This window comes from Phyllobates terribilis, unplaced genomic scaffold, assembly GCF_046119375.1.
Source record: "Phyllobates terribilis strain yellow unplaced genomic scaffold, ASM4611937v1 Scaffold_11__3_contigs__length_659146591, whole genome shotgun sequence".
In the NCBI taxonomy this organism is placed as follows: Eukaryota; Metazoa; Chordata; class Amphibia; order Anura; family Dendrobatidae; genus Phyllobates; species Phyllobates terribilis.
Window position 1 is genome coordinate 280,732,517 of NW_027362771.1, and position 24,707 is coordinate 280,757,223.

The 24,707-nt window shown below is 40.9% G+C and overlaps 1 protein-coding gene across 8 annotated transcripts in view; it reads left to right on the plus strand.

Annotated features, from left to right (window-relative positions):
• FRMD4A (FERM domain containing 4A) overlaps positions 1-24,707 on the plus strand; it is a 494,181-nt gene that overhangs the window by 382,014 nt on the left and 87,460 nt on the right. For all 8 annotated transcript variants that reach the window (XM_073652365.1, XM_073652364.1, XM_073652361.1 and 5 more), the window contains 2 exons: positions 8,934-8,990; positions 17,081-17,103. In XM_073652365.1, coding sequence (XP_073508466.1) covers positions 8,934-8,990; positions 17,081-17,103 — 80 coding nt within the window. The remainder of the gene's footprint in view (positions 1-8,933; positions 8,991-17,080; positions 17,104-24,707) is intronic.

The following is a 24,707-nucleotide window of genomic DNA, read 5'->3' on the forward strand; positions in this document are numbered from 1 at the left end:
TAAGCATCTCTGGGAACTCCTTCAAGATTGTTGGAAGACCATTTCTGGTGTCTACCTCTTGAAGCTCATCAAGAGAATGCCAAGAGTGTGCAAAGCAGTCATCAAAGCAAAAGGTGGCTACTTTGAAGAACCTAGAATATAAGACATATTTTCAGTTGTTTCACACTTTTTTGTTAAGTATATAATTCCACATGTGTTAATTCATAGTTCTGATGCCTTCAGTGTGAATGTACAATTTTCATAGTAATGAAAATACAGAAAAATCTTTAAATGAGAAGGTGTGTCCAAACTTTTGGTCTGTACTGTATATGAATTTATACAGTCTTAAGGACCCAGGCCGCTGACCGGCGGCTTATCTCTGGGAGCATACTGCAATCGGCAGTCCAATGTTGGACATGCTGATGGATATCTCCTCCCCGCCAGTTGGCCGATGCCCCCACACACATTAGACCATCATCTGAACCCATCAATATCAGACGGCTCGGCCAATATTATTCTTAGGGTATGTGCCCACGATGCAGATTTGATGCTGAGCGTTTTTGCCTCTCTCTGGCAGAAAAAAATGCATGCAGATTTACATGTGTTTTTTCTGCCAGAGAGAAGCGTCTTTTCAGCGTTTTTACATGCGCTTTCGCATGCGTTTTTTCAAGCACTTTTCCAAGCGATTTTGAGCATCACAGGAAAGTGCTTGACAAGTTGGTCACACAATATAAATCCATGCAACCGGCATGGATTCATATTGTGTGACCAACTTAGATGCTTTAAATGCTGCATCTATAGTAAAAAAAAAAAGAATTAAAAAGTTAAAAATAAAAAAAAACCTGTATACTCACCTCTCCGGTCTCCTCCCAGCCGCGTCCTCTCTCCTCGGCATCCCGTAGAGTACTGGCAGGACCGGCGGTGACGTCATTTAGTCAGCTGATGGTCACGCGACCGCTGACGTCAGCGGTCAGGTGATGGTTGCGTGACTATCATCTGACTAAATGACGTCACAACAGGCCCTGCCAGTACGCTACCGGACTCCGAGGAGAGAGGACGCGGCTGGGAGGAGTCCGGAGAGGTGAGTATACAGGTTTTTTTTATTTCTTTTTTTCACCGTGTGGTAGCCGGGATGAAGAGGAGTTGTAGTCTCCTCTTCATCCTGGGTACCACACGCACCGTGATTACGCTGCAAATTCGTGGCCATTGAATTTAATTGAAACGCAGCAAATCCACATATACCTGCGGGTTTACTGCGTTTCAATGGGCGCGAATTTGCGGCGTAATCGTGGTAGAAATGGTCATGCTGCGTTTTGCAATGCATGGCAGACGGTTTTACAAGCGTTTTCGCGGCTGTAAAAAACGAAGCAAAAGCGCTACAAGAATGCTAGGTGGGCACATAGCCTTAGTTATCAAAACACCCAGACTTTAGTGTCACAAAAGTAATAGAAAAATGTGTAAATGGAAACCATGTAGAGGAAAAGTATGTGTTTTTTATTCAGTGTTAACATAATCTGCAACGCTACATAGAGGTTCTCATTACACACATTAAGCCGTTTCCCCATTACAATCTAAATTCCACATTAACCTATAAGTGTGTTTGTTTGTTTTTTGTGGAGTATAGAAGGAAACTAGAGTACCCAGAGTAGCAACAGTGCTAACCACTGAGCCAACATTGTTAATACAATGTGCATGAGCCTTACATATTTTGTCACTAATTTTACAGGAATTTAATTTTTGTATATTTTTTTTGCAAATGTGCTGTGACAATAGGGAAATCTAAAGTCCCCTGCACATATGTCCAGTGCAGGGTCATCGTTTCCATTGGTGGATGGAAACATACTGAGGAACTAACTTCATAGTATAAAATGTGGTAATTCCCAACTGCCTGGAGCATCTGTAAAGTGGCGCAGGGCAGTAGCCATGGGTACTCCTCTCTTACGTTACATGAAAATGGGGGTCCTGGCTGGGTGTGTGGACTTGTGCTGTCAGGGCACTACGCCCATGCAGGCCATATGTAAACGATGACACTAGTTTGCCATGACCAGATGTTTCACAGTTCAGTGAAGGAGACCATGATTCAAAAGTAAACTTTTTACTAAACGGGAACTTGGTAGAGAATGTGTACAGTATATAGCAGGTACACAACTTTATGAACGTTTCCTTCATGATACAGAGCATTTTCTACACAGTTTCAATTCCTTCCTCTTTACTCGCTTATTTTCTATCTACTATTCCTCTTCAGTGCACGACGACCCATTTCAGTACTGCAGTCCAGTTTAAGAGTCTTATGCTCAACCCACGGTTCTGCATCCTTTTCTCCTTAGGGGAGCTACTTTGCCAGTATGGTCGGTCCTTATCTCTTCTGACTCTGACAGTCTGGAACTCCCACCTGGGGCACTCTATGCATCTTACATACTCTGTCTCGTTTAGGCCCGTTACCTCTCTGAGTTATAAATTCTAGACCATACTGCTAGGCGTTCTCTCCCGGGACCTGTCTCCAAAAATCACTCTGCCTCTCAGTCACTCTTCCACGTTTCTGCTCCGGATCTGGATATCTTTTTCCTAGTCTAACCTCACTACTAGAGACAGCCATGAAATGCGGTACTGCTCACACACGATCTTAGGTCTGTTCTCTAAGCACTCTGGGCCATTTCTGCTCTCCTCATAGGAAACTGTCTCAGTTCCTTCAGCTTCCCACTCTTGGATAATCCTAACCATTAACTCTAGCTCTCCCTACTGTCGAGAAATTCACAATACTAAAATCATTAACGCACATCACATTTCACATTACACAATACAACCATTCACATGTTCTTCTAGGGGGATCGTGGGCAGTATGTCCATCTCCTTACACATCACCAGTTGCACTAGTATGGTGGCCAGATCATTACACTTCATGGAACATTTTGATCCAGCCCCAGACTAGCATTTTTGCATTAGCTTTGCCATTTGATGTGATTTGAGTGTTGGCACCCTTGAAATTACTCCAGAAAATGGAGTATTTCTGTCAGAAAATTATTGCAATTACACATTTTTTTCTACACATGTTTATTTCCTTTGTGTGTATTGGAACAACACAAAAAAAACAAGAAAAAAAGGCAAATTGGACATAATTTCACACAAAACCCCAAAAATAGCCTAGAAAAAATTATTGGCACCTTTCCAAAATTGTGAGTAAACAACTTTGTTTCAAGCATGTGATGCTCATTCAAACTTCAGGGTGCATCAGTGTGAGAGTAAACTATACGTCGACATTTGAATGAAATTAAACACTATGGTAGGAGACCCAGGAGAACCCAATTGATGACAGAGACATAATAAGCTAGACTGCAGTTTGCCAAAATCTATGCGAGTAAGCCAAAATCCTTCTGGGAAAGCTTCTTGTGCACCGATGAAACCAAGATAGAGCTGTTTGGTAAAGCACATCATTCTACTGTGTACTGAAAACAGAGTGAGGCATACAAAAAACACAGTACCTAAAGTCAAATATTGTGGAGGTTCAAAAATGTTTTGGGGTTGTTTTGCTGCCTCTGGCACTGGGTGCCTTGACTTTGTGCAAGACATCATGAAATCTGAAGATTATCAAAGGATTTGGGGGCACTACATTGTGACAGAAAGCTGGGATTTCATCCTAGGTCATGGGTCTTCCAGCTGGATAATGTCCCTTAACAAACTTCAAGAAGCAGAATGGGCGGAAACAAAGCGCTGAAGAGTTCTGAAGTGGCCAGCAATGAGTCTGGATGTAAATCCCATTGAACACTTGTGAAGAGATCTTAAAATTGCTGTTGGGAGAAGGCATCCTTCAAATAGGAGAGACCTGGAGCACTCTGAAAAAGAAGCGTGGTCCAAAATTCCAGTTGAGAAGTGTAACCAGCTTGTTGATGGTTATAGGAAGCAACTGATTGTAGTTATTTGTTCCAAAGGGTGGGCAACCAAATAGTAAAAATTTCGCAACGAAAGCAGAGAGGGAAAGCGCACGATGGGTGCTGGGCTGTGATGTGCGCTGAAACACCACCACAGCCCATCAATCAGGAGGGAGCGAATCACTGGGTCACGCCCGGTTGCAGACAGAACTTGACATGACATCAGCGGATGCCAGAGCCGGCTGCAGTCATGGTCACGTGCTGCCTGGTGAGCGGTCAGTGATAGCGTCGCTCACAGGCAATAAAGACAAAGGTATTTACAAAAATAGTTGTAAACACAATTAAAATCGATGGGGGCATTGATAATAGTAGTGGACAACATGTTTCAGTTCAGGGTGCCAACAATTTTATCCAGCCCATTTTTGGGGTTTTGTGAGAAATTATGTCCAATTTGCCATTTTTCCTGTTTTTTTGTGTTTTGTGTTGTTCCAATACACACAAAGGAAATAAACAAGTGTATAACAGAACATGTGTAATTGCAATAATTTTCTGTGAGAAATACTTCATTTAATGGACAATTTCAAGGGTGCCAACACTTTCCGCCATCACTGTATGTGAACCCAGCCTAAGAGTCTAAGTTAAACCTCCTTCATAAAATTGGGATTACTCCCAATGCTTCATTATGCAGGTATATAGCAGCTTGTGTTTATCCATATTAATATTGAAGACATCATGGATACGTTTTCTATGTTCACCTTCCCTAATGATCCCGCCATGATCAGAGTATGAAGAGCTGCAGCTGAGCTTAGGAGATTCCCACCAGTGACCAACACCAATGACCTTGATGGGAAGGTGCAGGTTTGACTCTGACATTTTTAAATAAGAGGCTTATAATAGCACAAGAAGTTGTTAATTAAATCAGGACCATGAAAGAACAGAGCTCTGATTGTCCTTCTCTGGGAAGCTGCTTCCATGACTTGCAGAGCTGATGAGAGAAAAGGGAATGGGACTGTAGGAGGGGATTGGTGACGGAATGTCATTAGTGGCTGCCTGCAGCTATTCATGGGAACTCCACATTTTGGATTCAGAGACATTCATGTTTGGGTTCTCAGAGTTCACTGATCACCTCTTCAAAGTACAATGCACTAAGTGAAAAGCGGGATTCTCACAGAAGACTTCACTGAAAGTCACATACATATTTCTGTAGGATTTGTGTGAATTGTATTTTGCTTAAACCTATGTGTTGGTGATTAAACCAGAGCTTCACTTTATTTAATTTTCCTGCAGCAGCTTATAAAAAAAAGTTAGGGCTCATTCATACGTCAGTTTTTCACAGATAGCATACGTGAAAAACACAGTGATAGTCCTGTAATATACCTGTGATAGACTATGGGGCTGTTCATTTGTCTGTAATTTTTTTGTGGAACGAGTGGTCTAGGCAAAATCGCAGAGGCATGTCCGATTTTGATCTGTGTGTTTGATAAACTTTGCAATGAAAAAATCGGACAGCACTTAGATGCCATCTGTGTGCAGTCTGTGTTTCATTGACTCATATGTAATTGAAACTGGAGAAATTTACTTTTTCACATCAGTGATAAAAACTGATGAAACTCTGATGACACTGATCAAAATCACTGATGAAACTTGGTCTGTTTTTCTCATATGTCAAAAAAACTGACATCTGAATGAGGCTTCACTCTGATAAAAATGGCTCATTCACAAGTCAGATTTTTCTCATAGGCCACGTTCAGTATTTGGTCAGTATTTTGCCTCAGTATTTATTTGTAAGCCAAAACCAGGAGTGGAACAATCAGAGGAAAAGTATAATAGAAACACGTCACCACTTCTGTATTTATCACCCACTCCTGGTTTTGGCTTACAAATACTGAGGTAAAATACTGACCAAATACTGAACGTGTGAACGTGGCTATATGAGAAAAACGGACCAATTATTCTTATCAGACCTTGAACATAGTTTGATCAGAATGTGATCTGAGGGTCATCCATTTTTTGCTTGTACGTAGAGAAATAAAAAAGTTTCTCTGCCGATCCTTGGATCAAAATCGGACATTTCTCCAATGTTTTCCACGACCGCTCGGTCCAAGGGAAAAATCAGACATTTGCACAGTCCAATAGAATATCATAGGTACGAGTGCTTTCCACAAAAAACACGGATAGCTCTTGTACGCAAAAATCGGACATGTGAATGAGCCCTAACAGTTTGCTAAGTATTTAGGATGCAAACCTGAGCTTGACTTTAGATATGGGATAACATAACAAAAATACATTTGGGTGTTTAGTATCTATAAAGGTTTTTGCACAGTTTGCTCAGATTACAAACCGGACATTGTTTTATAGCTATAAAATCTAGTTTTACCATATTTTAGAATTTCTCGAAAAGGTTAACCAGCCTTTTAATGCAATTTACGTTCTAGCCCTGCCAGGTCCTTATCCATCATTTCATAAACCTTTTAAATTATTTGTGTATATGAAGGGAAATTAGGTTATGAGCTCCGTTGGGAACGGAGGCTGATGTGAAGGATGACAGAGCTGTGCTGTGGAATATATCAGTGAAATATAAGCAACAGCCAATAAAATAAAATAAATAATATTCCTCACTGTGTCCATATACAGTGCCTACAAGTAGTATTCAACCCCCTGCAGATTTAGCTGGTTGACACATGCGGAATTAACTTGGCATTGTGACATTTGTACTGTAGATCAGCCTGGAAGTGGGAAATGCACTGCAGCAAATTTTGTTTTTGTTTTTTTTTTGTTTTTTTTTAAAAACGTTAAAAGTTAATTCAGAGTGTCATTTATTATTCAACCCCTCAAACCACAAGAATTCTGTTTGGTCCCCCTAAAGTATTAAGAAGTAGTTCAGGCACCAAGAATAATGAGCTTCACATGTGTGGATTAAAGATCTCTTTTGCCAGCCTTTTCTGACTATTTAAGACCCTCCCCAAACTTGTGAACAGCACTCAGACATGGTCAACATGGGAAAGACAAAGGAGCATTCCAAGGCCATCAGAGACAAGATCGTGGAGGGTCACAAGGCTGGCAAGGGGTACAAAACCCTTTCCAAGGAGTTGGGCCTACATGTCTCCACTGTTGGGAGCATCATCCGTAAGTGGAAGGCTTATGGAACTACTGTTAGCCTTCCACGGCCTGGACAGCCTTTGAAAGTGTCTTCCCGTGCCGAGGCCAGGCTTGTCCGAAGAGTCAAGGCTAACCCAAGGACAACAAGGAAGGAGCTCCGGGAAGATCTCATGGCAGTGGGGACATTGGTTTCAGTCAATACCATAAGTAACGTACTCCACCGCAATGGTCTCCGTTCCAGACGAGCCCGTAAGGTACCTTTACTTTCAAAGCGTCATGTCAAGGCTCGTCTACAGTTTGCTCATGATCACTTGGAGGACTCTGAGACAGACTGGTTCAAGGTTCTATGGTCTGATGAGACCAAGATCGAGATCTTTGGTGCCAACCACACACGTGACGTTTGGAGACTGGATGGCACTGCATACGACCCCAAGAATACCATCCCTACAGTCAAGCATGATGGTGGCAGCATCATGCTGTGGGGCTGTTTCTCAGCCAAGGGGCCTGGCCATCTGGTCCGCATCCATGGGAAGATGGATAGCACGGCCTACCTGGAGATTTTGGCCAAGAACCTCCGCTCCTCCATCAAGGATCTTAAGATGGGTCGTAATTTCATCTTCCAACAAGACAACGACCCAAAGCACACAGCCAAGAAAACCAAGGCCTGGTTCAAGAGGGAAAAAGTCAAGGTGTTGGAGTGGCCTAGTCAGTCTCCTGACCTTAACCCAATTGAAAACTTGTGGAAGGAGCTCAAGAATAAAGTCCACATGAGACACCCAAAGAACCTAGATAACTTGGAGAAGATCTGCATGGAGGAGTGGGCCAAGATAACTCCACAGACCTGTGCCGGCCTGATCAGGTCTTTATAAAAGACGATTATTAGCTGTAATTGCAAACAAGGGTTATTCCACAAAATATTAAACATAGGGGTTGTATAATAATTGACCCACACTTTTATGTTTAAAATTTAATACAATTCAACTGAGCAACATAACTTTTTGGTTTGTAAGATTTATGCTTCTGTTCATAAATCCTACTCTCGTTTGCAGTTTGAAGGCTCTAACTTATTTGCATCTTATCAAACCAGCTAAATCTGCAGGGGGTTGAATACTACTTGTAGGCACTGTATACCTCTGGACTAGAGCAACACTTTTTAGTTAGTGTTGTAAGATCCTAAGGCGACCCAATCGTTTATTGTACGGTAGCTGTATGGTTAAATTTAATAAAGCAAAAGGAAAATAATAAAATGATAAATCATTGGGAATTACAACTATTCCTGAAAATAGGGGAGACCTGATGACTTTTCTATACTACATCCATTGTTCGATGCCTGACATCTTTATATACAATTGTAGTTTTCTTCACACACCTGTATTCTCAGAAGTCTATTTTCTGCCATTGATCGCTTTGTCTATTAGGTAAATGAGTGTATAAATAATCAGTTTGGCAGTCACAGTAGATTAGATATGAAGGGTCATATTTCTGCTGTGCCAGGAATACCTTTTCTGTTGGCTCAGCCTCCGGAAATCCCTTTCTTTAGCCAGCAAATGTTTCAGTTCCTCGTGGTACATTTGGGAACTACAAATAGAGAACAACTGACAGCCCTACGAGCAGGGGAATTCATCATACTCGACAGGTTTCCCTCGCTTCCTTTTGAATTTGTAAATTTAGGCTGGTGTCTTTGTGCAGTGTAATTGATGGCTACATCTTTGGTATTATGGCCGTGATGGACACCAGTTTACCGAGTATGTTAATCTTTGTTAATTGTGATGAAAATAACTGCAGGGCCTCCGATCCTATGTTGGGCAGAGTATATGTTAAAAGTAAGGTTTAATGTGAGCCCCCTTTTCTTCGCATTCCTTGTCACCATGTAATGCAGACCTTTGATGTGGAGCTACAAGAGTGCAGCTCGGCACGCCACATTATACAGCTCGGAGCAGCCTGTTCTCTGGCAAATTCACAACATCTTTTTCTCTTTGCATTTTGCAGGAATTGATAGATGTTGACAGCGAGGTTGTTTTTGAACTGGCAGCATACATCCTGCAGGTAAGAAGGCTTTCTCCACTGCCTATCAGACGGTCCTCACATGGGGGAAGGAAAAAAGATAATCAAATCTACAGTATTGTCATCCACATCATACACACCACATGCTTTCAAATTCAAAATGTGATATCAATTAAGAGCGCAACGTTTGCCTTTTTTTTTGTTTGTCAGAATCCATATGTGTGTAGGATATCTTGGCTGTCCCTTCTACGTCTAATGAACCCCATGTGACAGTAAAGAGCTTTATTTTCATTTTATGTTTTAGTAAGGCTTTGTGCAGACTGTTCAAGAGCCTGCTTTTGGTGTATACCCTGAGAAAAGCTACTCGCTTATATACCTAGTGTATCCATAGAGCTTTATTCTTCCAATGGAGGCCAAAAGAGAGTCCCATCATCCTATGTCAGGGTGGTGTCTGTCAACATAGCTTTTTTTCAGCTGTACAAGAAAGCACAGCTGCCCTTGCTTTACTATACTTAGGGCACTAAATCCAAAAGAAGACAAAATAATTGGTGACCAGATATCCCTTATTGAATAAAGAACCTATAGATGTGACTCATGGTCAGTATAAAATGGATATTTATTGAAAAATTCATAAAAACACATACAAGACAATAATACAAAAGAGGAAAAAAGTAAACAGAAAAATGGGCATCTGAGGGTAGGTAGAAGCATAAATCAACATTTTAAACCATGTACAAAAGCACAGTGACCAAAGTCAGCCTAAGATAAAGATGCATATGAAGACCATCATTTAAATAAAGTGCAAAGTGCAACAAAGATGTCCCAAGTGAGTAGGTATTAGGCTACATAGAAAAGGGGTCAGTAAATAAATAAATAAATAAGAGAGCTGAAACAAAGGTCAGAGGTACTGGAAAATAGACATGAAAGTATCACATGAGCTACCTGAAGATCCCTCAGAGTCCACACAGGTGTGGACTCTGAGGGATCTTCAGGTAGCTCATGTGATACTTTCATGTCTATTTTCCAGTACCTCTGACCTATGTTTCAGCTGTTTCAGGTGTGGACTCTGAGGGATCTTCAGGTAGCTCATGTGATACTTTCATGTCTATTTTCCAGTACCTCTGACCTTTGTTTCAGCTGTTTCAGGTGTGGACTCTGAGGGATCTTCAGGTAGCTCATGTGATACTTTCATGTCTATTTTCCAGTACCTCTGACCTTTGTTTCAGCTGTTTCAGGTGTGGACTCTGAGGGATCTTCAGGTAGCTCATGTGATACTTTCATGTCTATTTTCCAGTACCTCTGACCTTTGTTTCAGCTGTTTCAGGTGTGGACTCTGAGGGATCTTCAGGTAGCTCATGTGATACTTTCATGTCTATTTTCCAGTACCTCTGACCTTTGTTTCAGCTGTCTTATTTATTTATTTATTTATTTACTGACCCCTTTTCTATGTAGCCTAATACCTACTCACTTGGGACATCTTTGTTGCACTTTGCACTTTATTTAAATGATGGTCTTCATATGCATCTTTATCTTAGGCTGACTTTGGTCACTGTGCTTTTGTACATGGTTTAAAATGTTGATTTATGCTTCTACCTACCCTCAGATGCCCATTTTTCTGTTTACTTTTTTCCTCTTTTGTATTATTGTCTTGTATGTGTTTTTATGAATTTTTCAATAAATATCCATTTTATACTGACCATGAGTCACATCTATAGGTTCTTTATACTTAGGGCACTGCAAAAAAAACTAGCCTGTGTGTTATACAGTTTTTAAAATTTCAGTCAATGTGATATACTGATTTGTCAAAGCCTTTCAAAGGAGGAACATTTCCGAAAATCTTTCCAAAGTATACCTCCAACGAAAGTCTCAAGTCTGCACAGAGCCTTATAATCCAGTTTTGTGATTCTTTTGGAGGCATACATTAGGAATATTTCTTGACATATACCTCCAACTTATCCCACCATATAGGCATACATTTGCATACATTAACTTAATTTGTAAAAAAAAAATCATATAATACACTAGTATTGATTATGCTTTGCTAATATAGTGGCACCATATTCTACAGCACTTTACAGACATTGTCTTTACAGTCCCTATTGGGACTTACTATCTAATTTCCCTATCAGTATGTCATTGTGTGGGAAGAAACCAGAGTATTAGGAAGAAGCCCTCCAAAATATAGGGAGAAAATGCAATATACTGTATAATTTTCTTATGTATTTCTATATAGGTAACATAGGAAAGGACAGACTACAGTTCTCTGTACAGTTAAAAACAGAATGGCCACACAGACCAGGAAATATATACTAGAAGGAATCTTTGACGAATGTTTGGTGTATGGGGGGACTATAAATACCTTCAGAGTTTGCCTCAAGAGCGTTCTGGGCGCATACACCTATTATTAAGCACATACTAAATGTGAGCAGCCTATACTTAGCTATTGACAGTCTTAGACAACTTACTCAGGTTCACAGTCAGACATCATTTGTACTTACTATGGCTGTGTAGACAGATCCCAGGGTCACGGTGATTCCTAGGAAACAGTCTCAGTTTAATTAGATGTTCACCATACAAAGAAGAGATCCTGCCTTCCCTTCCCAATGCATGTATTAGACGCAGATTATAATTTTTCTATGCGCAGAGCAGAAAAGGGAATTTTAGGCCCGTTACTAGAGTATTAGTTTATTTCCAGCACTGTACTATTATCACATAGAAATACATGATGTGGAATTAGAGAAATGAACATAAGATGTGAAAAATAACTGCTGTTTCTTGTATTAGTCACTAAGTTCTCAGTCTGTGGTAGGTGAATTCCACAGGGGTACACACTATGTCCCTAGTCCATTTCCAGAAACCTATTAAATTTATATGTATGGTAATAAGTAGAGATTGTGATTGAACATTGTTGGCAGCGGATTCATCTCTGTACTGTCCAGCTGTTCAACAGTGAATATATATTTATTCAGGAACAAAGATAACACAGCATACAACTGGAATTTCTAATAGCTTAGGATCTTAGCATCTTATCTGTCAGCTTGCAAAGTGAAAGTAAAATGTGCTCCAGCTACACACACAGTGAGCAGGAAATTCCTGTTTTGTTTTTTTTAACAATGCATTATTGGCAGTATAACACTTGCTGGAGACAGAAACGGATGCACTATGAAACAGTAGTAAATAGTAGTTGTTGCAATATATACAATAATAAGTATTATTCCAACAAACATAACATAATGTATTGGACAAATGTACTTGCCTCTTTTAACTTCCAATTTTTAAGCTTACAGTTTCTAATTATTTTAGTGTACTACCTTAAAGGGAATTTGTCAGTAGGATTTCACCCTCCAAACTATTTACATGTGTATGTCGCTCTTTTAATGACAAGTCCTGCAATACCTTTACATGGCCAGTCCATTCCTCCATTACTGAGAAATCAACATTTGAATTGATATGCAAATGAAGCTGAAGATTTGAAACCTCTGTCACTCCAGATCTATTCCCGCCCAGCGCTCCCTCCTCGTCCTTGACTGACAGCCTCTATACTGTGTGACTTTAGGCAAAGGAGCCATCAGTCAAGCAGAAGGGGGCAGTGCCGGGTGGAGAATAGAGCTGAAGTGACAGAGGTTTCATATCTACAGCCTCTTGTACATATCAATTCAAATGCTAATTTCTAAGGAATGAAGGGACTGTCCATAGAAATGTATTGCTAGATTTGTCTTTGAAAGAGCTAAATGCGCTTATAAATAGTTTGGGGGTGAAATCCTACTGACAGATTCCCTTTAAGCTGCATTTACACTTGCTGACAATCGAGAACAAACATTCTTAGGAATACAGCTTTCTGAGTACGGTATCTTTCTGTCTAAAGAGGCCAATGATCAACTAATGAATGAGCATAGCGATTGTTGGTCATGTGAAATTATTTTTAAGCAAGCATAAACATCAGGATTCACAGCAGCACATGTCCTGTGTAAGCAGACATTATATGCACATAGAACACTCTGTGATCACGAAAGTACAGTCGACTTATCTAAACAGACAATTAAATGACCTACCAAGTGGCTTGCATGTAACTGAGCATCAGTCATTTAACAGCTGCGATCGTCCAGTGTAAATTCACCCTCAATATATTATACTGGGCTAAGGAGTCATCCTTACATAATCTCAGTGAAAATTATGAGTGATTATGTAAACTTGAGCCTAACAGAGAAGCTATCAGCACAAATCACAGTTCAAACTGAGCACAGCACCTTGTAGGGGACATAGCCATAATAAAAGTTATACCATTAGTAGCCAAATTTGTTGCTGCATTTACAAGAAATTGTTCTTTATTTAAAAATGCTAATGAGGTTCTTGGTGTACCCTTGGTGTGGTGTTAGAAGTCCAATGCACCATCCCACATGCTTGTTTTATATCTACCTCATCCCCCTTTTCCTTGATTAAGAGCTCTGGCTTTACAGGGTGAAAACAGATGGAAACCATGTAGGTGTGAAGATGCACTGAACTGCTCGGCCACACCAAGGGTGCATCAAAGACCACATAAGCATATTTAAATAAAAAGCAATTTCTGGCAAATGCAGCAATGGATTTGGACACACAGGCCCTGATTCATCAAGTCTGGCAATTTTCATGTGGTCTAAAAGCGCACCTGTCAGCGGGATTGTGCTCAGTAAACTACATACACTGTCAGGTGGGCGACATTACACTGATTAGAATGATACCTTGGTTGATGAAATCCGTCCTGTTGTTCTTGTGTAATCTTTACTTTCAGTTTGGAGATAATGATATGCTCGTGCTTCAGGGTGGCCTGTGGGGGGGCTCTATCTGGTGCTCTGCTTACATATTCATCTGTATGCTCTTATGACAGATCACTGTGCCTTCACTGACCTGCCTCCTATTTTACATAATGCATCTAGTAGTGCGGGGCTAGGTAAAATAGGAGGCAGGTCAGTGAAGACACAGTGACATGTCATAAGAGCATACAGATGAATATCTAAGCAGAGCGCCCCCCACAGGCTGCCCCGGACCCTCAGCATATCATTATCTCCAAACTGAAAGTAAAGATTACACAACAACAACAGGATGGATTTCATCAACCAATGTATCATTTTAATCAGTGTAAGGTCGCCCACCTGACAGTGTATGTAGTTTACTGAGCACAATCCTGCTGACAGGTGCGCTTTAATGAGGAGTGCTGGAGTCAGTCTTTCCTGAGTCATTGAAAGACACACCTCTTAAGGAATGATGAGCATTTGCAAATGGTGTCTGCCTCCATGCGCCTCACCACAAATTTTCAGTCAGGGACTGGAGTAAGATTTCTGGCATAAGGAATTAGACAAGCTGTGTTGTCAAGCCCTCGTCATGCCCCCATCCCGCCTATTTTGGTGGAGCTGCATAAAACTGGTTTAAAAACGCCAAAAGTCACAAAAATTTTGCTCAACTGTATGTTGTGCAAAAATGTTGCAACTTTTCAAATCTTTTTAAGACAAAATTTTAGCTTAAAAGCCTTGACGAATCTGGGCCTAAGTGTATGATTTTTACTATGGCTATCTTTTCTACAGTCTTCTGTGCTTGGTTTGAGCAGTATTTCTGTGCTGACAGACTCCATTAGGGTGACAATAAAAAAAGATGAATATCAGCTCAACCCACCGATTTAGGTAGGTCTGGTCATCTATGTATGGGGCCGTCTCGATTCTCCTCCGGTGTCAGATGCTCAATTTAACATCTCATAAAATAAATAGCGACCAGAGGTGTTTGGCAGCAATTTATTCCCTTCTCTCCAATTAAAACATATTCACGTTAGGCTATGAACTGGAGAATCGGTAGAAATAGTTATCCAAGCTGTATGCACACCTTTAGGCTTGGCTTTATATACAGCAGGTCAAACATGCTTGTTTATGGAGGTGTCGAGAGAAATAGCTGTTGGCCAAACTAGTCTTTGGCTGACAGCTACTACATATGTATGCATAAAGCGTAGTACAAATTATTCTAGAATGGATCATCACTTATCCAATTCGTTCAGATACTGGCTGTTCACGGAGAAAACAAGTCCTGTGCAGAATGTCACCAATCCTTCACACTAATATGAGAAAAGACAAGTTTTGTGTTATTCTCTTATTTGCCACAGGAATTATTTGTAAGCGTGACTTCGTTGTAGAGGATGTAAATGGGATGAGATGGTTGAGGGCCCTCTTATATAAATATGTTTTTTTTAAATTGGGGACTAGAAACCTTAAGCTACATTCTTGTTTTACAAGGTCTGAGTCAAAAAAGGGCTGTACAATTGTACAATACAGAGGTCATTGTTGAATAGCGTCATCATTAAACCTCATGATTTGTTGCTATCCAGTGTTGCTATGTGACATTGTACAATATGGGAATCAAAGAGACACATAGATAAAATACTAATAGATCAGGGATTAAAATCTTCCTAGCAATTTACTCTGGCGCTCCAGCTGCTAAACAGGCACAGAAGTTGAGGCTGAATAGTCCTGTGGCATGCACGGATTTTCTGCATCATTAAGTTCGGGTTGTGGCAGTGACATGTCCCCCTCCCCCAAGCTCTTAATTGTAAATGTTTGAAAGATAGTAAGACTAAAAACTAACACTAAGCTCTCTAATGGGTGGATTGGGCCTCTTTAAGACCATTCCACAGAAATTCAACTTTTCTTTAAGCGAGAATCTCTCAGCCATGGGAAAGTGTCCTGTGTCAGCAACCTATTAGGCAGAAGGGCTTCCTGAACAATAAACTATAGAGAACCGATCTAGAAGGAATGTTATCTTCTTGGTATATTTTTGAAAAATATTCTGCAAAATAATGTTCAGTTCATTTAATGATCTAGTGTCTATTTTATGTGTTCTTTTCAAATTATATGGAAATTTACTTTACAAATCTTCTTTAAGGCTAGTGTCATACAACCATTTTTCTCTTCATCCGAGAAAAACCGTCTGATTATTCTGATCATACTCTGATCAGAGTGGCATCAGGCACGGAAAGAAAAAAAAGTTTCTTCACCTTCTCCACTCTGTGTCTGTGAAAATCGGACAACACTCGGATGAGTGCAGTTCATTGTTTTTCACAGACCCATACACTTGCATTGCCAATATTGATCCAACACTTGGATCAAAATCGGACATGTTTACAGCCCTATAGAATATAATAAATGCGAGTGTTATTTGTGAAAATCACAGATAGCACTCATCTAAGATAACTGTTGTGTGCACGAGCCCTGAGTCTCATACTCACCGGGTTCCCAGTATGTTTGTGCTCTCCAGTCCTCCCCATATTCATTTTTAAATGTAAGATTTTTGAAGGTCAGAAATTGACATTATGCAAATTTTTCAAGTTTTTTTTTATATGTAGTAGCAAAATTGGAGTCCTCACTGGTGCTGATTTATTAGATCACATCCCTTCGCCTCAAAACAGGAGAACCCAGGGCTTGTTGTCTTCCCCATGCTTTGTGAGGAAGTTGGATGACATTTCCCCCTGGCCTGTACCCCCTCAGTTTTTGACTTTTTTTACTATATTTGTGATTTAAGAAAGCCTTTGTAGCATAGTCTAATAAGTTTAATATAATATCCATGTCCCTTTTTTTTATGAGACCTTCATAACCGGCTCTATAATTTGTATATCTGTATGTCCAAATGCTTGGGCAAAGCATCAGAAATTGTGATTCTAGGTTTAGTTTGTGATCAAGAGAAATATAAGGATTGTCTTGTTAGGGAGATTCAGGGCCTATCTGTAAGACCGGTATGAGTCCCACCTCTGAGGAACCCTTTTTTTATCTACAGAATGGGTCCTCCAATCCCTCATTTTGTCTAGTATACAACCATCAGTGAGTGGTGAGGTGGTGGCGCTTGTGCCTCCTCTCTCCATTCATTACAATAGGAGTTCTGAGTTCAGTGGACCAAAAATTCTTGCCTGCATTCAGAACTCCCAGAGCAATGAATGGAGATAGCAGGCGTACCAGAATGGGGTATCAGTGGTTCCCCTGTTCTGGATATAAATGTACGTCCCAGTGGTGGGACCTGCATCTATCAAACATAAATTTCTTTTGTGAAACAACCCTTTAAGAGATGCCATTGTAGATTTTACTTGTCATTAACTTTATTTATTCTCTTGTGTTCTATTTTAGGAGGCAAAGGGAGATTTTACAAGGTATGTGTATAAATTATTACCCTTTTTTTAAGATATTTATTTGTATTATAGACCTAATAGCTTTACAGCAGTCAAATAGATTTCGATCCCGTCCTCCTTTTCCAGGTGTCATTATTTTATTTTACTTACTGGGTTTATTTTCTGACTTTTTAATGGGAATGTAATGTTTTAGCATTCATGTTGCCAATGATTTAACAGCAACTCTTCTGAAAGTCTCTATGAAGATCTCCATTTTACTCCACCTTTAAGAATAACACATACTATGTCATAACATACCAAGAAACGCTGCGTGTCACAGACCTATGTGAGCAAAATGTACAGTACATAAAATCAATTTGCTTTGCTTTTCTATGCACAGCTGACTAAAGTGTATTCAGTAAAGTGATCACAAGAAAAACAACACAAGTCCTTCCAAGAGAGTCCTACATTTCAGGATTATAGACAGCCTGCTGACTTGTTAGCTGTGACAGCTCTGTTTGCATTCCACATGCTGAGAGATGGCAAAACAGAGAATGGAGTTGGAGAAAAAGCTCTGAGCTTCAGTTTTCTTAGAAATTTACAATATCAGTAATACAGGAAATATATTTATGTCAAGAATTGATCAATCATTTGTTTTAAAGGTGTCATAATGATATTACAATCTGCTAGGGTTAGTATACTCAACCTTACATGGGAATCTTTGGCATCAGTGGGAAACAGTACAACACATACGTTTTCAGCTACTGTTTTTATGCATTATACTAAGTTTATTATCTTGAAAGTCCCATTTTTCTGCTTTTTTGCACATCATATATATTAATGATATGATGGATTTTGACTGGGTCTGAAATACAAGTCAGTGTGGCTATAGGGTCAGTATTGAAATGGTCACTTCCATTTTAACAAACTTTGCATAAATCAAATGTAGAAGCAAATATAGAAAACTTTGTAATAAATGTGACATATATTAACAGAGAAATTTGCTTCTTTTTCCACTTATGAGATGCTTCTTCTCCACTCCTTTGCCTCCTGAACTCAAAGTCCCCTCTCTAAAATAGAAACAAAAAAAAACCCAGCTCAAATCCCTTTTGGTCAAAGTAAGACAGACTGGCAGAACACTTAGGTGTCAGATTACTCCTCCTCTTATCCTCTATGGAGAGAGGAGGGGGTGAAGAGTAAACAACACTGAGCACAATGAAAGACAAGCAGACATTGGCCGACAGAGGAAGATGGAGCTGTTTCAGCTTACTCCAGTGCTGAATTGACAGCTACAGTGCTCAGTACTCCTGTATGATCTTTTCCATGCTGCTACTGCTGCTTTTTCTTCATGAAAGAAGAGCAGGAATCCTTGTGTTTCTGTGTGTACTGTTTACTGCAGACATCATAGCTGCTAGTCTCCACCCACCAGCTCAGAGAGAACTGGGTAATTGAGATAAAGCCTGAAAAGTGGAAAATTGGTGAAAATACAGGATACAAGTTATATAATGACCAGAAATAGTGATATTTCTCATGTACTCATATATGACAACTTATTCTGAAAAGATACCTGAAACGACAAGTACAATGTAAAAGCTATAGATGAGTGTTGGCACGCAAGATCTATATACATGGCTTTGTGTATTGTTTTAGTACATTATTTTTACTTTATAAATGAGACCATTTTGCCTCCTTCCTGATTTCTTATTCTTTTGTATGTTTGTCACACTTAAATGTTTCAGATCACAAAACAAATTTAAATATTAACTAAAAATAATCCAAGTAAACACAAAATGCCGTTTTTAAATGAAGGTCTTTATTATTAAGGTAAAAAGAAATCCAAACCTACAAGGTCCTATGAAAAGTGATTTTCCCCTAAACCTAATAACTGGTTGGGCCACCCTTAGCAGCAACAACCTGCAATCAAGCGTCTGTGATAACTGGCAATGAGTCTTTTACAACACTCTGGAGGAATTTTGGCCCACTCAAATTTGCTAAATTGTTGTAATTCAGCCACATTGGAGGGTTTCAGAGCATGAACTGCCTTTTTAATGTCATTCCACAGCATCTCAATGGGATTAAGGTCAGGACTTTGACTAGGCCACTCCAAAGGCTTAGTTTTGTTTTTCTTAAGCCATTCATAGGTGGACTTGCTGGTATGTTTTGGATAATTTTCTTAATGCACTTCAGCTTGAGGTCACGAACAGATGGCCGGACATTCTCCTTCAGGATGATTTGGTAGACAGCAGAATTCATGGTTCCATTTACCACAGCAAGTCTTCCAGGTCCTGAAGCAGCAAAACAGCCCTAGACCATCACACTATCACCATCATATTTTACTGTTGGTATGATGTTCCTTTTCTGAAATGCTGTGTTACTTCTAAGCCAGATGTAATGGGGCATACACCTTCCAAAAAGTTCAACTTTTGTCTCGTCAGTCCACAGAGTATTTTCCCAAAATCTTGGTGATCATCAAGATGTTTTCTGGCAAAACTGAGACTAGTCTTTATGTTCTTTTTGCTCAGCAGTTGTTTTCGTCTTAGAACTCTGTCATGCATGCCATTTTTGCCCAGTCTCTTTCTTATGGTGGAGTCACGAACACCATATATCACTTAACTGAGGCAAGTGAGGCATGCAGTTGTTTTGATGTTGTTGTGGGATCTTTTGTGACCTCTCGGATGAGTCGCCACTGCGCTCTTGGGGTAATTTTGGTTGGCTGGCAACTCCTGGGAAGGTTCACCACTGTTCCATGTTTTCGCCATTTGTGGATAATGGCTCTCACTGTGGTTCACTGGAGTCCCAAATCTTTAGAAATGGCTTTATAACCTTTTCCAAACTGATAGATCTCAATTGCTTTGTTTCTCACTTGTTCCTGATTTTTTTTAGATCACAGCATGATGTCTAGCTTTTGAGGATCTTTTGGTGTACTTCACTTTGTCCAGCAGATCCTATTTAAGTTATTTCTTGTTTGAGAACAGTTGTGGTAGTAATCAGGCCTGTGTGTGGCTATGGAAATTGAATTCAGCTTCCCAAACATGTGATCAACCACAGTTATTTTATGTTTTGGGCGGGGGGCAATCACTTTTCCACACAGCGCCCTGTAGGTTTGGATTTCTTTTTTCCTAAATAATAAAGACCTTCATATAAAAACTGCATTTTGTGTTTACTTGTGTTATCTTTGTCTAATATTTTTTTTTTTGTGATCTGAAACATTTGTGTGCGACAAACATGCAAAATACTAAGAAATCAGCAGGGGGCAAACACTTTTTTGCACCAGTGTGTGTGTGTATATATATATATACGCGACAGGTATAGTATAAACAGTGTGAGTAATTGTGCAGAATATTTATTGTCTTTCTTGGATGCTGTGTCTACTTCTTTATTACTTGCTTGAACAAGAACTTGTTCCGTGCAGAGATACTGATCTTGCCATCCTGGCTGTGGGCTCCTGACATTTTAGCATATAGCATTGCAGTAAACATTTCTCTAAATGATGTATAATAATATATAATTACCATTAGATGCTTTCTACATAATAAGCAATTGTTTCTGTTTTCAATCATAAGTTCTTCCAAGAGATTTGTTTCTCCAGCATGTGAAATACAGTTGTTAACAGGAACTTGGAAATATCATATGCTGCGGAGCTTCTCATTATTTAACCTTTTCATTTCTGAGGAATACTCACCTGGTTATGATTTGAATATAATAATTTTAAAGTCCCGTTTCCTGTACTCTAAAAGGAAAAACCTTAGGGGTCCGACCTTAAGATTCCCTTTCATTTTCATTGTATCATATTTCATTTTGGAACTAAGGAACACTGCCATTTATATAAATGCAGTTTACAAAGCTATTCCTTTCATGGCTTGTGATGGATGGCAGTCTCTCTGGATGCTTTAAGGACACATTAACCATGGACCTGCCTCAATGTCCATAAACAGTTTAAAAACATGCATTGTATGCACAAGGTAAAACCCCGAAGAGCTCATCATTAGGCTATAGTTTCATAGTGCAGCCTCAAGTTATTATTATTATTATTATTGCGACATTTATTCCATGGCGGAGGATACAGTAGGTGAGGGTAGAGCTAGTCGTTCAGCGGTATGGTGGAGCAATGGTTACTGCAGGTTGTAGGCTTGTCAGAAGAGGTGAGTCTTCAGGTTCTTTTTGAAGGTTTCCACCATGGGCGAGAGTCTGATATGTTGGGGTAGAGAGTTCCAGAGTAAGGAGACGCACGGGAGAAATCTTGTATGTGATTGTGGGAAGAGGAGATAAGAGGGGAGTAAAGCAGGAGATCTTGTGAGGATCGTAGGTTGCGTGCAGGTAAGTACCGGGAAACTAGGTCACAGATGTATGGAGGAGACAGGCTGTGGATGGCTTTGTATTCCAAGGTTAGGGTTTTGAACTGGAGTCTCTGGGCGATGGGCAGCCAGTGAAGGGATTTACAGAGAGGAGAGGCCGGGGAGTAGCTGGGGGACAGGTGGATTAGTCGGGCAGCAGAGTTTAGGAAAGATTGGAGGGGTATGAGAGTGTTAAAGGGGAGGCCACAGAGCAGGAGGTTGCAGTAGTTGAGGCGGGAGATGATGAGGGCATGCACTAGTGTTTTTGCTAATTCTTCATTGAGGAATGTAAGGATCTGGGAGATATTTTTGTGTTGGAGTCGGCAGGAAGTGGAAAGGGCTTGGATATGTGGTTTGAAGGAGAGATCACAGTCCAGTGTTACCCCGAGGCAGCGAGCTTTTGGGACTGGAGAGAGTGGGCAGCCATTGACTTTGATGGATTGGTCAGACGGGGGGGGTTGAGTGAGATGGGGGAACGATGATGAATTCTGTTTTGTCCATGTTAAGTTTTAGAAATCTAGCAGTGAAAAAGGATGAAATAGCAGACAGACATTGTGGGATTCTGGTTAGTAAGAAGGTGATATCACTTCCATAGAGGTAAATCTGTGTGTCATCAGCATAGAGGTGATACTGAAAGTCGTGAGACTCTATGAGCTGTCCCAGGCCGAAGGTGTAGATGGAGAAAAGCAGGAGTCCGAGAACTGAACCTTGCGGGACACTGACAGATAGGGGACGAGATGAGGAGGTGGTGTGAGTGGGAGACGCTGAATGTCTGGTCTGTTAGGTATGAGGAGATCCAAGATAGGGCCAAGTCTGTGATGCCAACAGATGAGAAAGTTTGTAGTAAGAGGGAATGGTCCACTGTGTTGAAAGCAGATGGAGTGATGAGGTCGGAAGTCAGATTGTAAACAGTCAAAGAGGGAGCAGGAGGAGAGGTGGGAGAACAGTTCAAAATGGACGTGTTGTTACAGTAGTTTTGAGGCATTGGGGAGAAGTGATATGAGACGATAGTTGGACACAGAGGATGAGTCGAGGGAGGGCTTTTTGAGGATAGGTGTAACTGAGGCATGTTTGAAACATAAGGGGAAGACACCAGTTGTTAGTGACAGGTTGAAGAGGTGGGTTATGGTTGGTATGAAGACTGTGGTAAGGTTAGGGATGAGATTGGATGGGATTGGGTCAAGTTCACAGGTGGTGAGGTGTGATTTGGAGAGTAAAGATGAAACTTGATCTTCTGTAATAGTGGAGGAAGGTTGAGTAGATATGAGGAGGGGCTGTGGGGATGTTAGGCAAAAGCTTTGTCTGATGGTGTCAATCTTCTGCTTGAAGAGTGAGGCTAAAGTCTTCAGCTAAGATTAGAGGAGAGGGAGGAGGCGCTGGGGGACGGAGGAGAGAATTGAAGGGGATGAATAGCTGTTTAGGGTTGTGAGACAGAGAGGATATGAGAGATGAGAAGTAGGTTTGTTTTGCTGCAGTAAGTGTGGACTTGAAAATAGTGAGGGACTGTTTGAATGTGAAGAAGTGTTCATTGGGGTGGGACTTTTTCCATATCTGCTCAGCAACTCTGGAAACCAGTCTCTGTTCTTTAGTCAGGTTGGTGTGGTTGCCTATTGATTGTGCGAGCTTTGGTATGTGTGAAAGGTGCGACCGAATCGAGAGCTGCAGCTGTTGTGGTGTTATATAAAGCGGCAGCAACATCTGCATCGTGTAAGGAGCTTATGTCTGTAAGATGGAGAAGGGATTCAGAGAGTGAGTGTAGGTCAAGGCGTTTGAGATCTCTGCGAGGGTGTGCAAGTTTGTGGAGTGGAGATTGTGCACCTGGAGAGGAGAGGGAAGAGAATATAAGTAGGTTGTGGTCAGACAGAGGGAGAGGACAGTTAGAGAGGTTAGATAGGGAATAGAGGCGGGTGAAGATGAGGTCCAGTGTGTGGCCATCTTTGTGAGTGGCTAAGGAAGACCATTGAGCATGGCCGAAGGAGGAAGTGAGAGATAGAAACTTAGAGACAGATGAGTGGGACGTGTCAATGGGGATGTTGAAGTCACCCATGATGATAGTGGGGATGTCAGCGGAAATGTAGTGAAGTAGCCAGGTGGTGAAGTGGTTGAAGAAAGTGATGGCTGGCCATGGGGGCGGTAAATGACAGCCAGTTGGAGGTTGGAGGGGGAGTAGATACGCGCACAGTGCACCTCAAAAGAGGGGAGAGTAATGGATGGAGGAAGTGGAATTGGGGAGAAGGAGCAGTTATCTGACAGGAGAAAACCAACTCCTCCCCCATGCTTGCAGCTGGGGCAGGGGGCTGTGAGAAAGGTGTAATCCACTGTAGGAAAGTGCAGCTGGAGAGGCTGTGTCAGAGGGGGTGAGCCAGGTTTCGGTGATGGCGAGGAAGGAAAATTTGTTAGTAATGAAAAGATCATGAATGTAGGAAAGTTTGTTGCAGACAGAGCGAGCGTTCCATAGAGTTCCTGTTAGAGAGATTGGGGAAGTGGGGGCTAGGCGGATGGGTATACGTTAGAAAGGTTGCGAGAGTTTGTGATAGATTGTGGATGAGAGTAGACATGACTGTAGGGATGTGGTGAGGAGGGCCAGGATTTGGGGAAATATCACCAGCAATGAGGAGGAGCAGAGAAATTGTTAGTAGGTGGGAGCAGGAGAGAGCATGATGTGGCTGTCTCTGTTTGGAGACACAGGATTGAATGTTGAGGAATAGTTCTGAGGAGGAGGTGAGATGTATGGGGAGGATTGAGGGAGAGATGAACAGTTCATTACTAGGTGTAGGGATTAGGGGGGTTAGTAGAAAATGGAGGACTATAGGGGAGAGAGTGAAAACAAACAGAAACATTGTTTACTGTGACTGTTTACTCTCTTTTAAGTACATAGTTAAAAGAGGGTATCTGACTCCTGCCCTGACTAACTGCCGAATGAAGTAACTGCACACACTTAGCGCCGATGACACTTTGCGGAAGAAGACCCTTGCATGCACTCCTCACACGTGCACCCCTTATGCTGCTTCTAGATTTATAGGGTAGACTATACCATCAGGTGAGGGGCATTGTGGGAGCTGCTTGTGGATAAATTAGCAGCTGATCAGCATACCAGAGGATGGCTAGCTGATCAAAGACAGAACTAACACCATGCTTTGCTACACAGTATAACACCTTCCACCATCAGATAAAGTCTACAATGAGGGAAGGAAAGGACAGACATGTATCAGTGAGTATTGAATGGAATGCAACAGATAACATATAGCAAAGAAATAACAAGCAGTTATACCATTAAATTGTTTCAGAGGGAAATAGCAGCAGATGACAGAT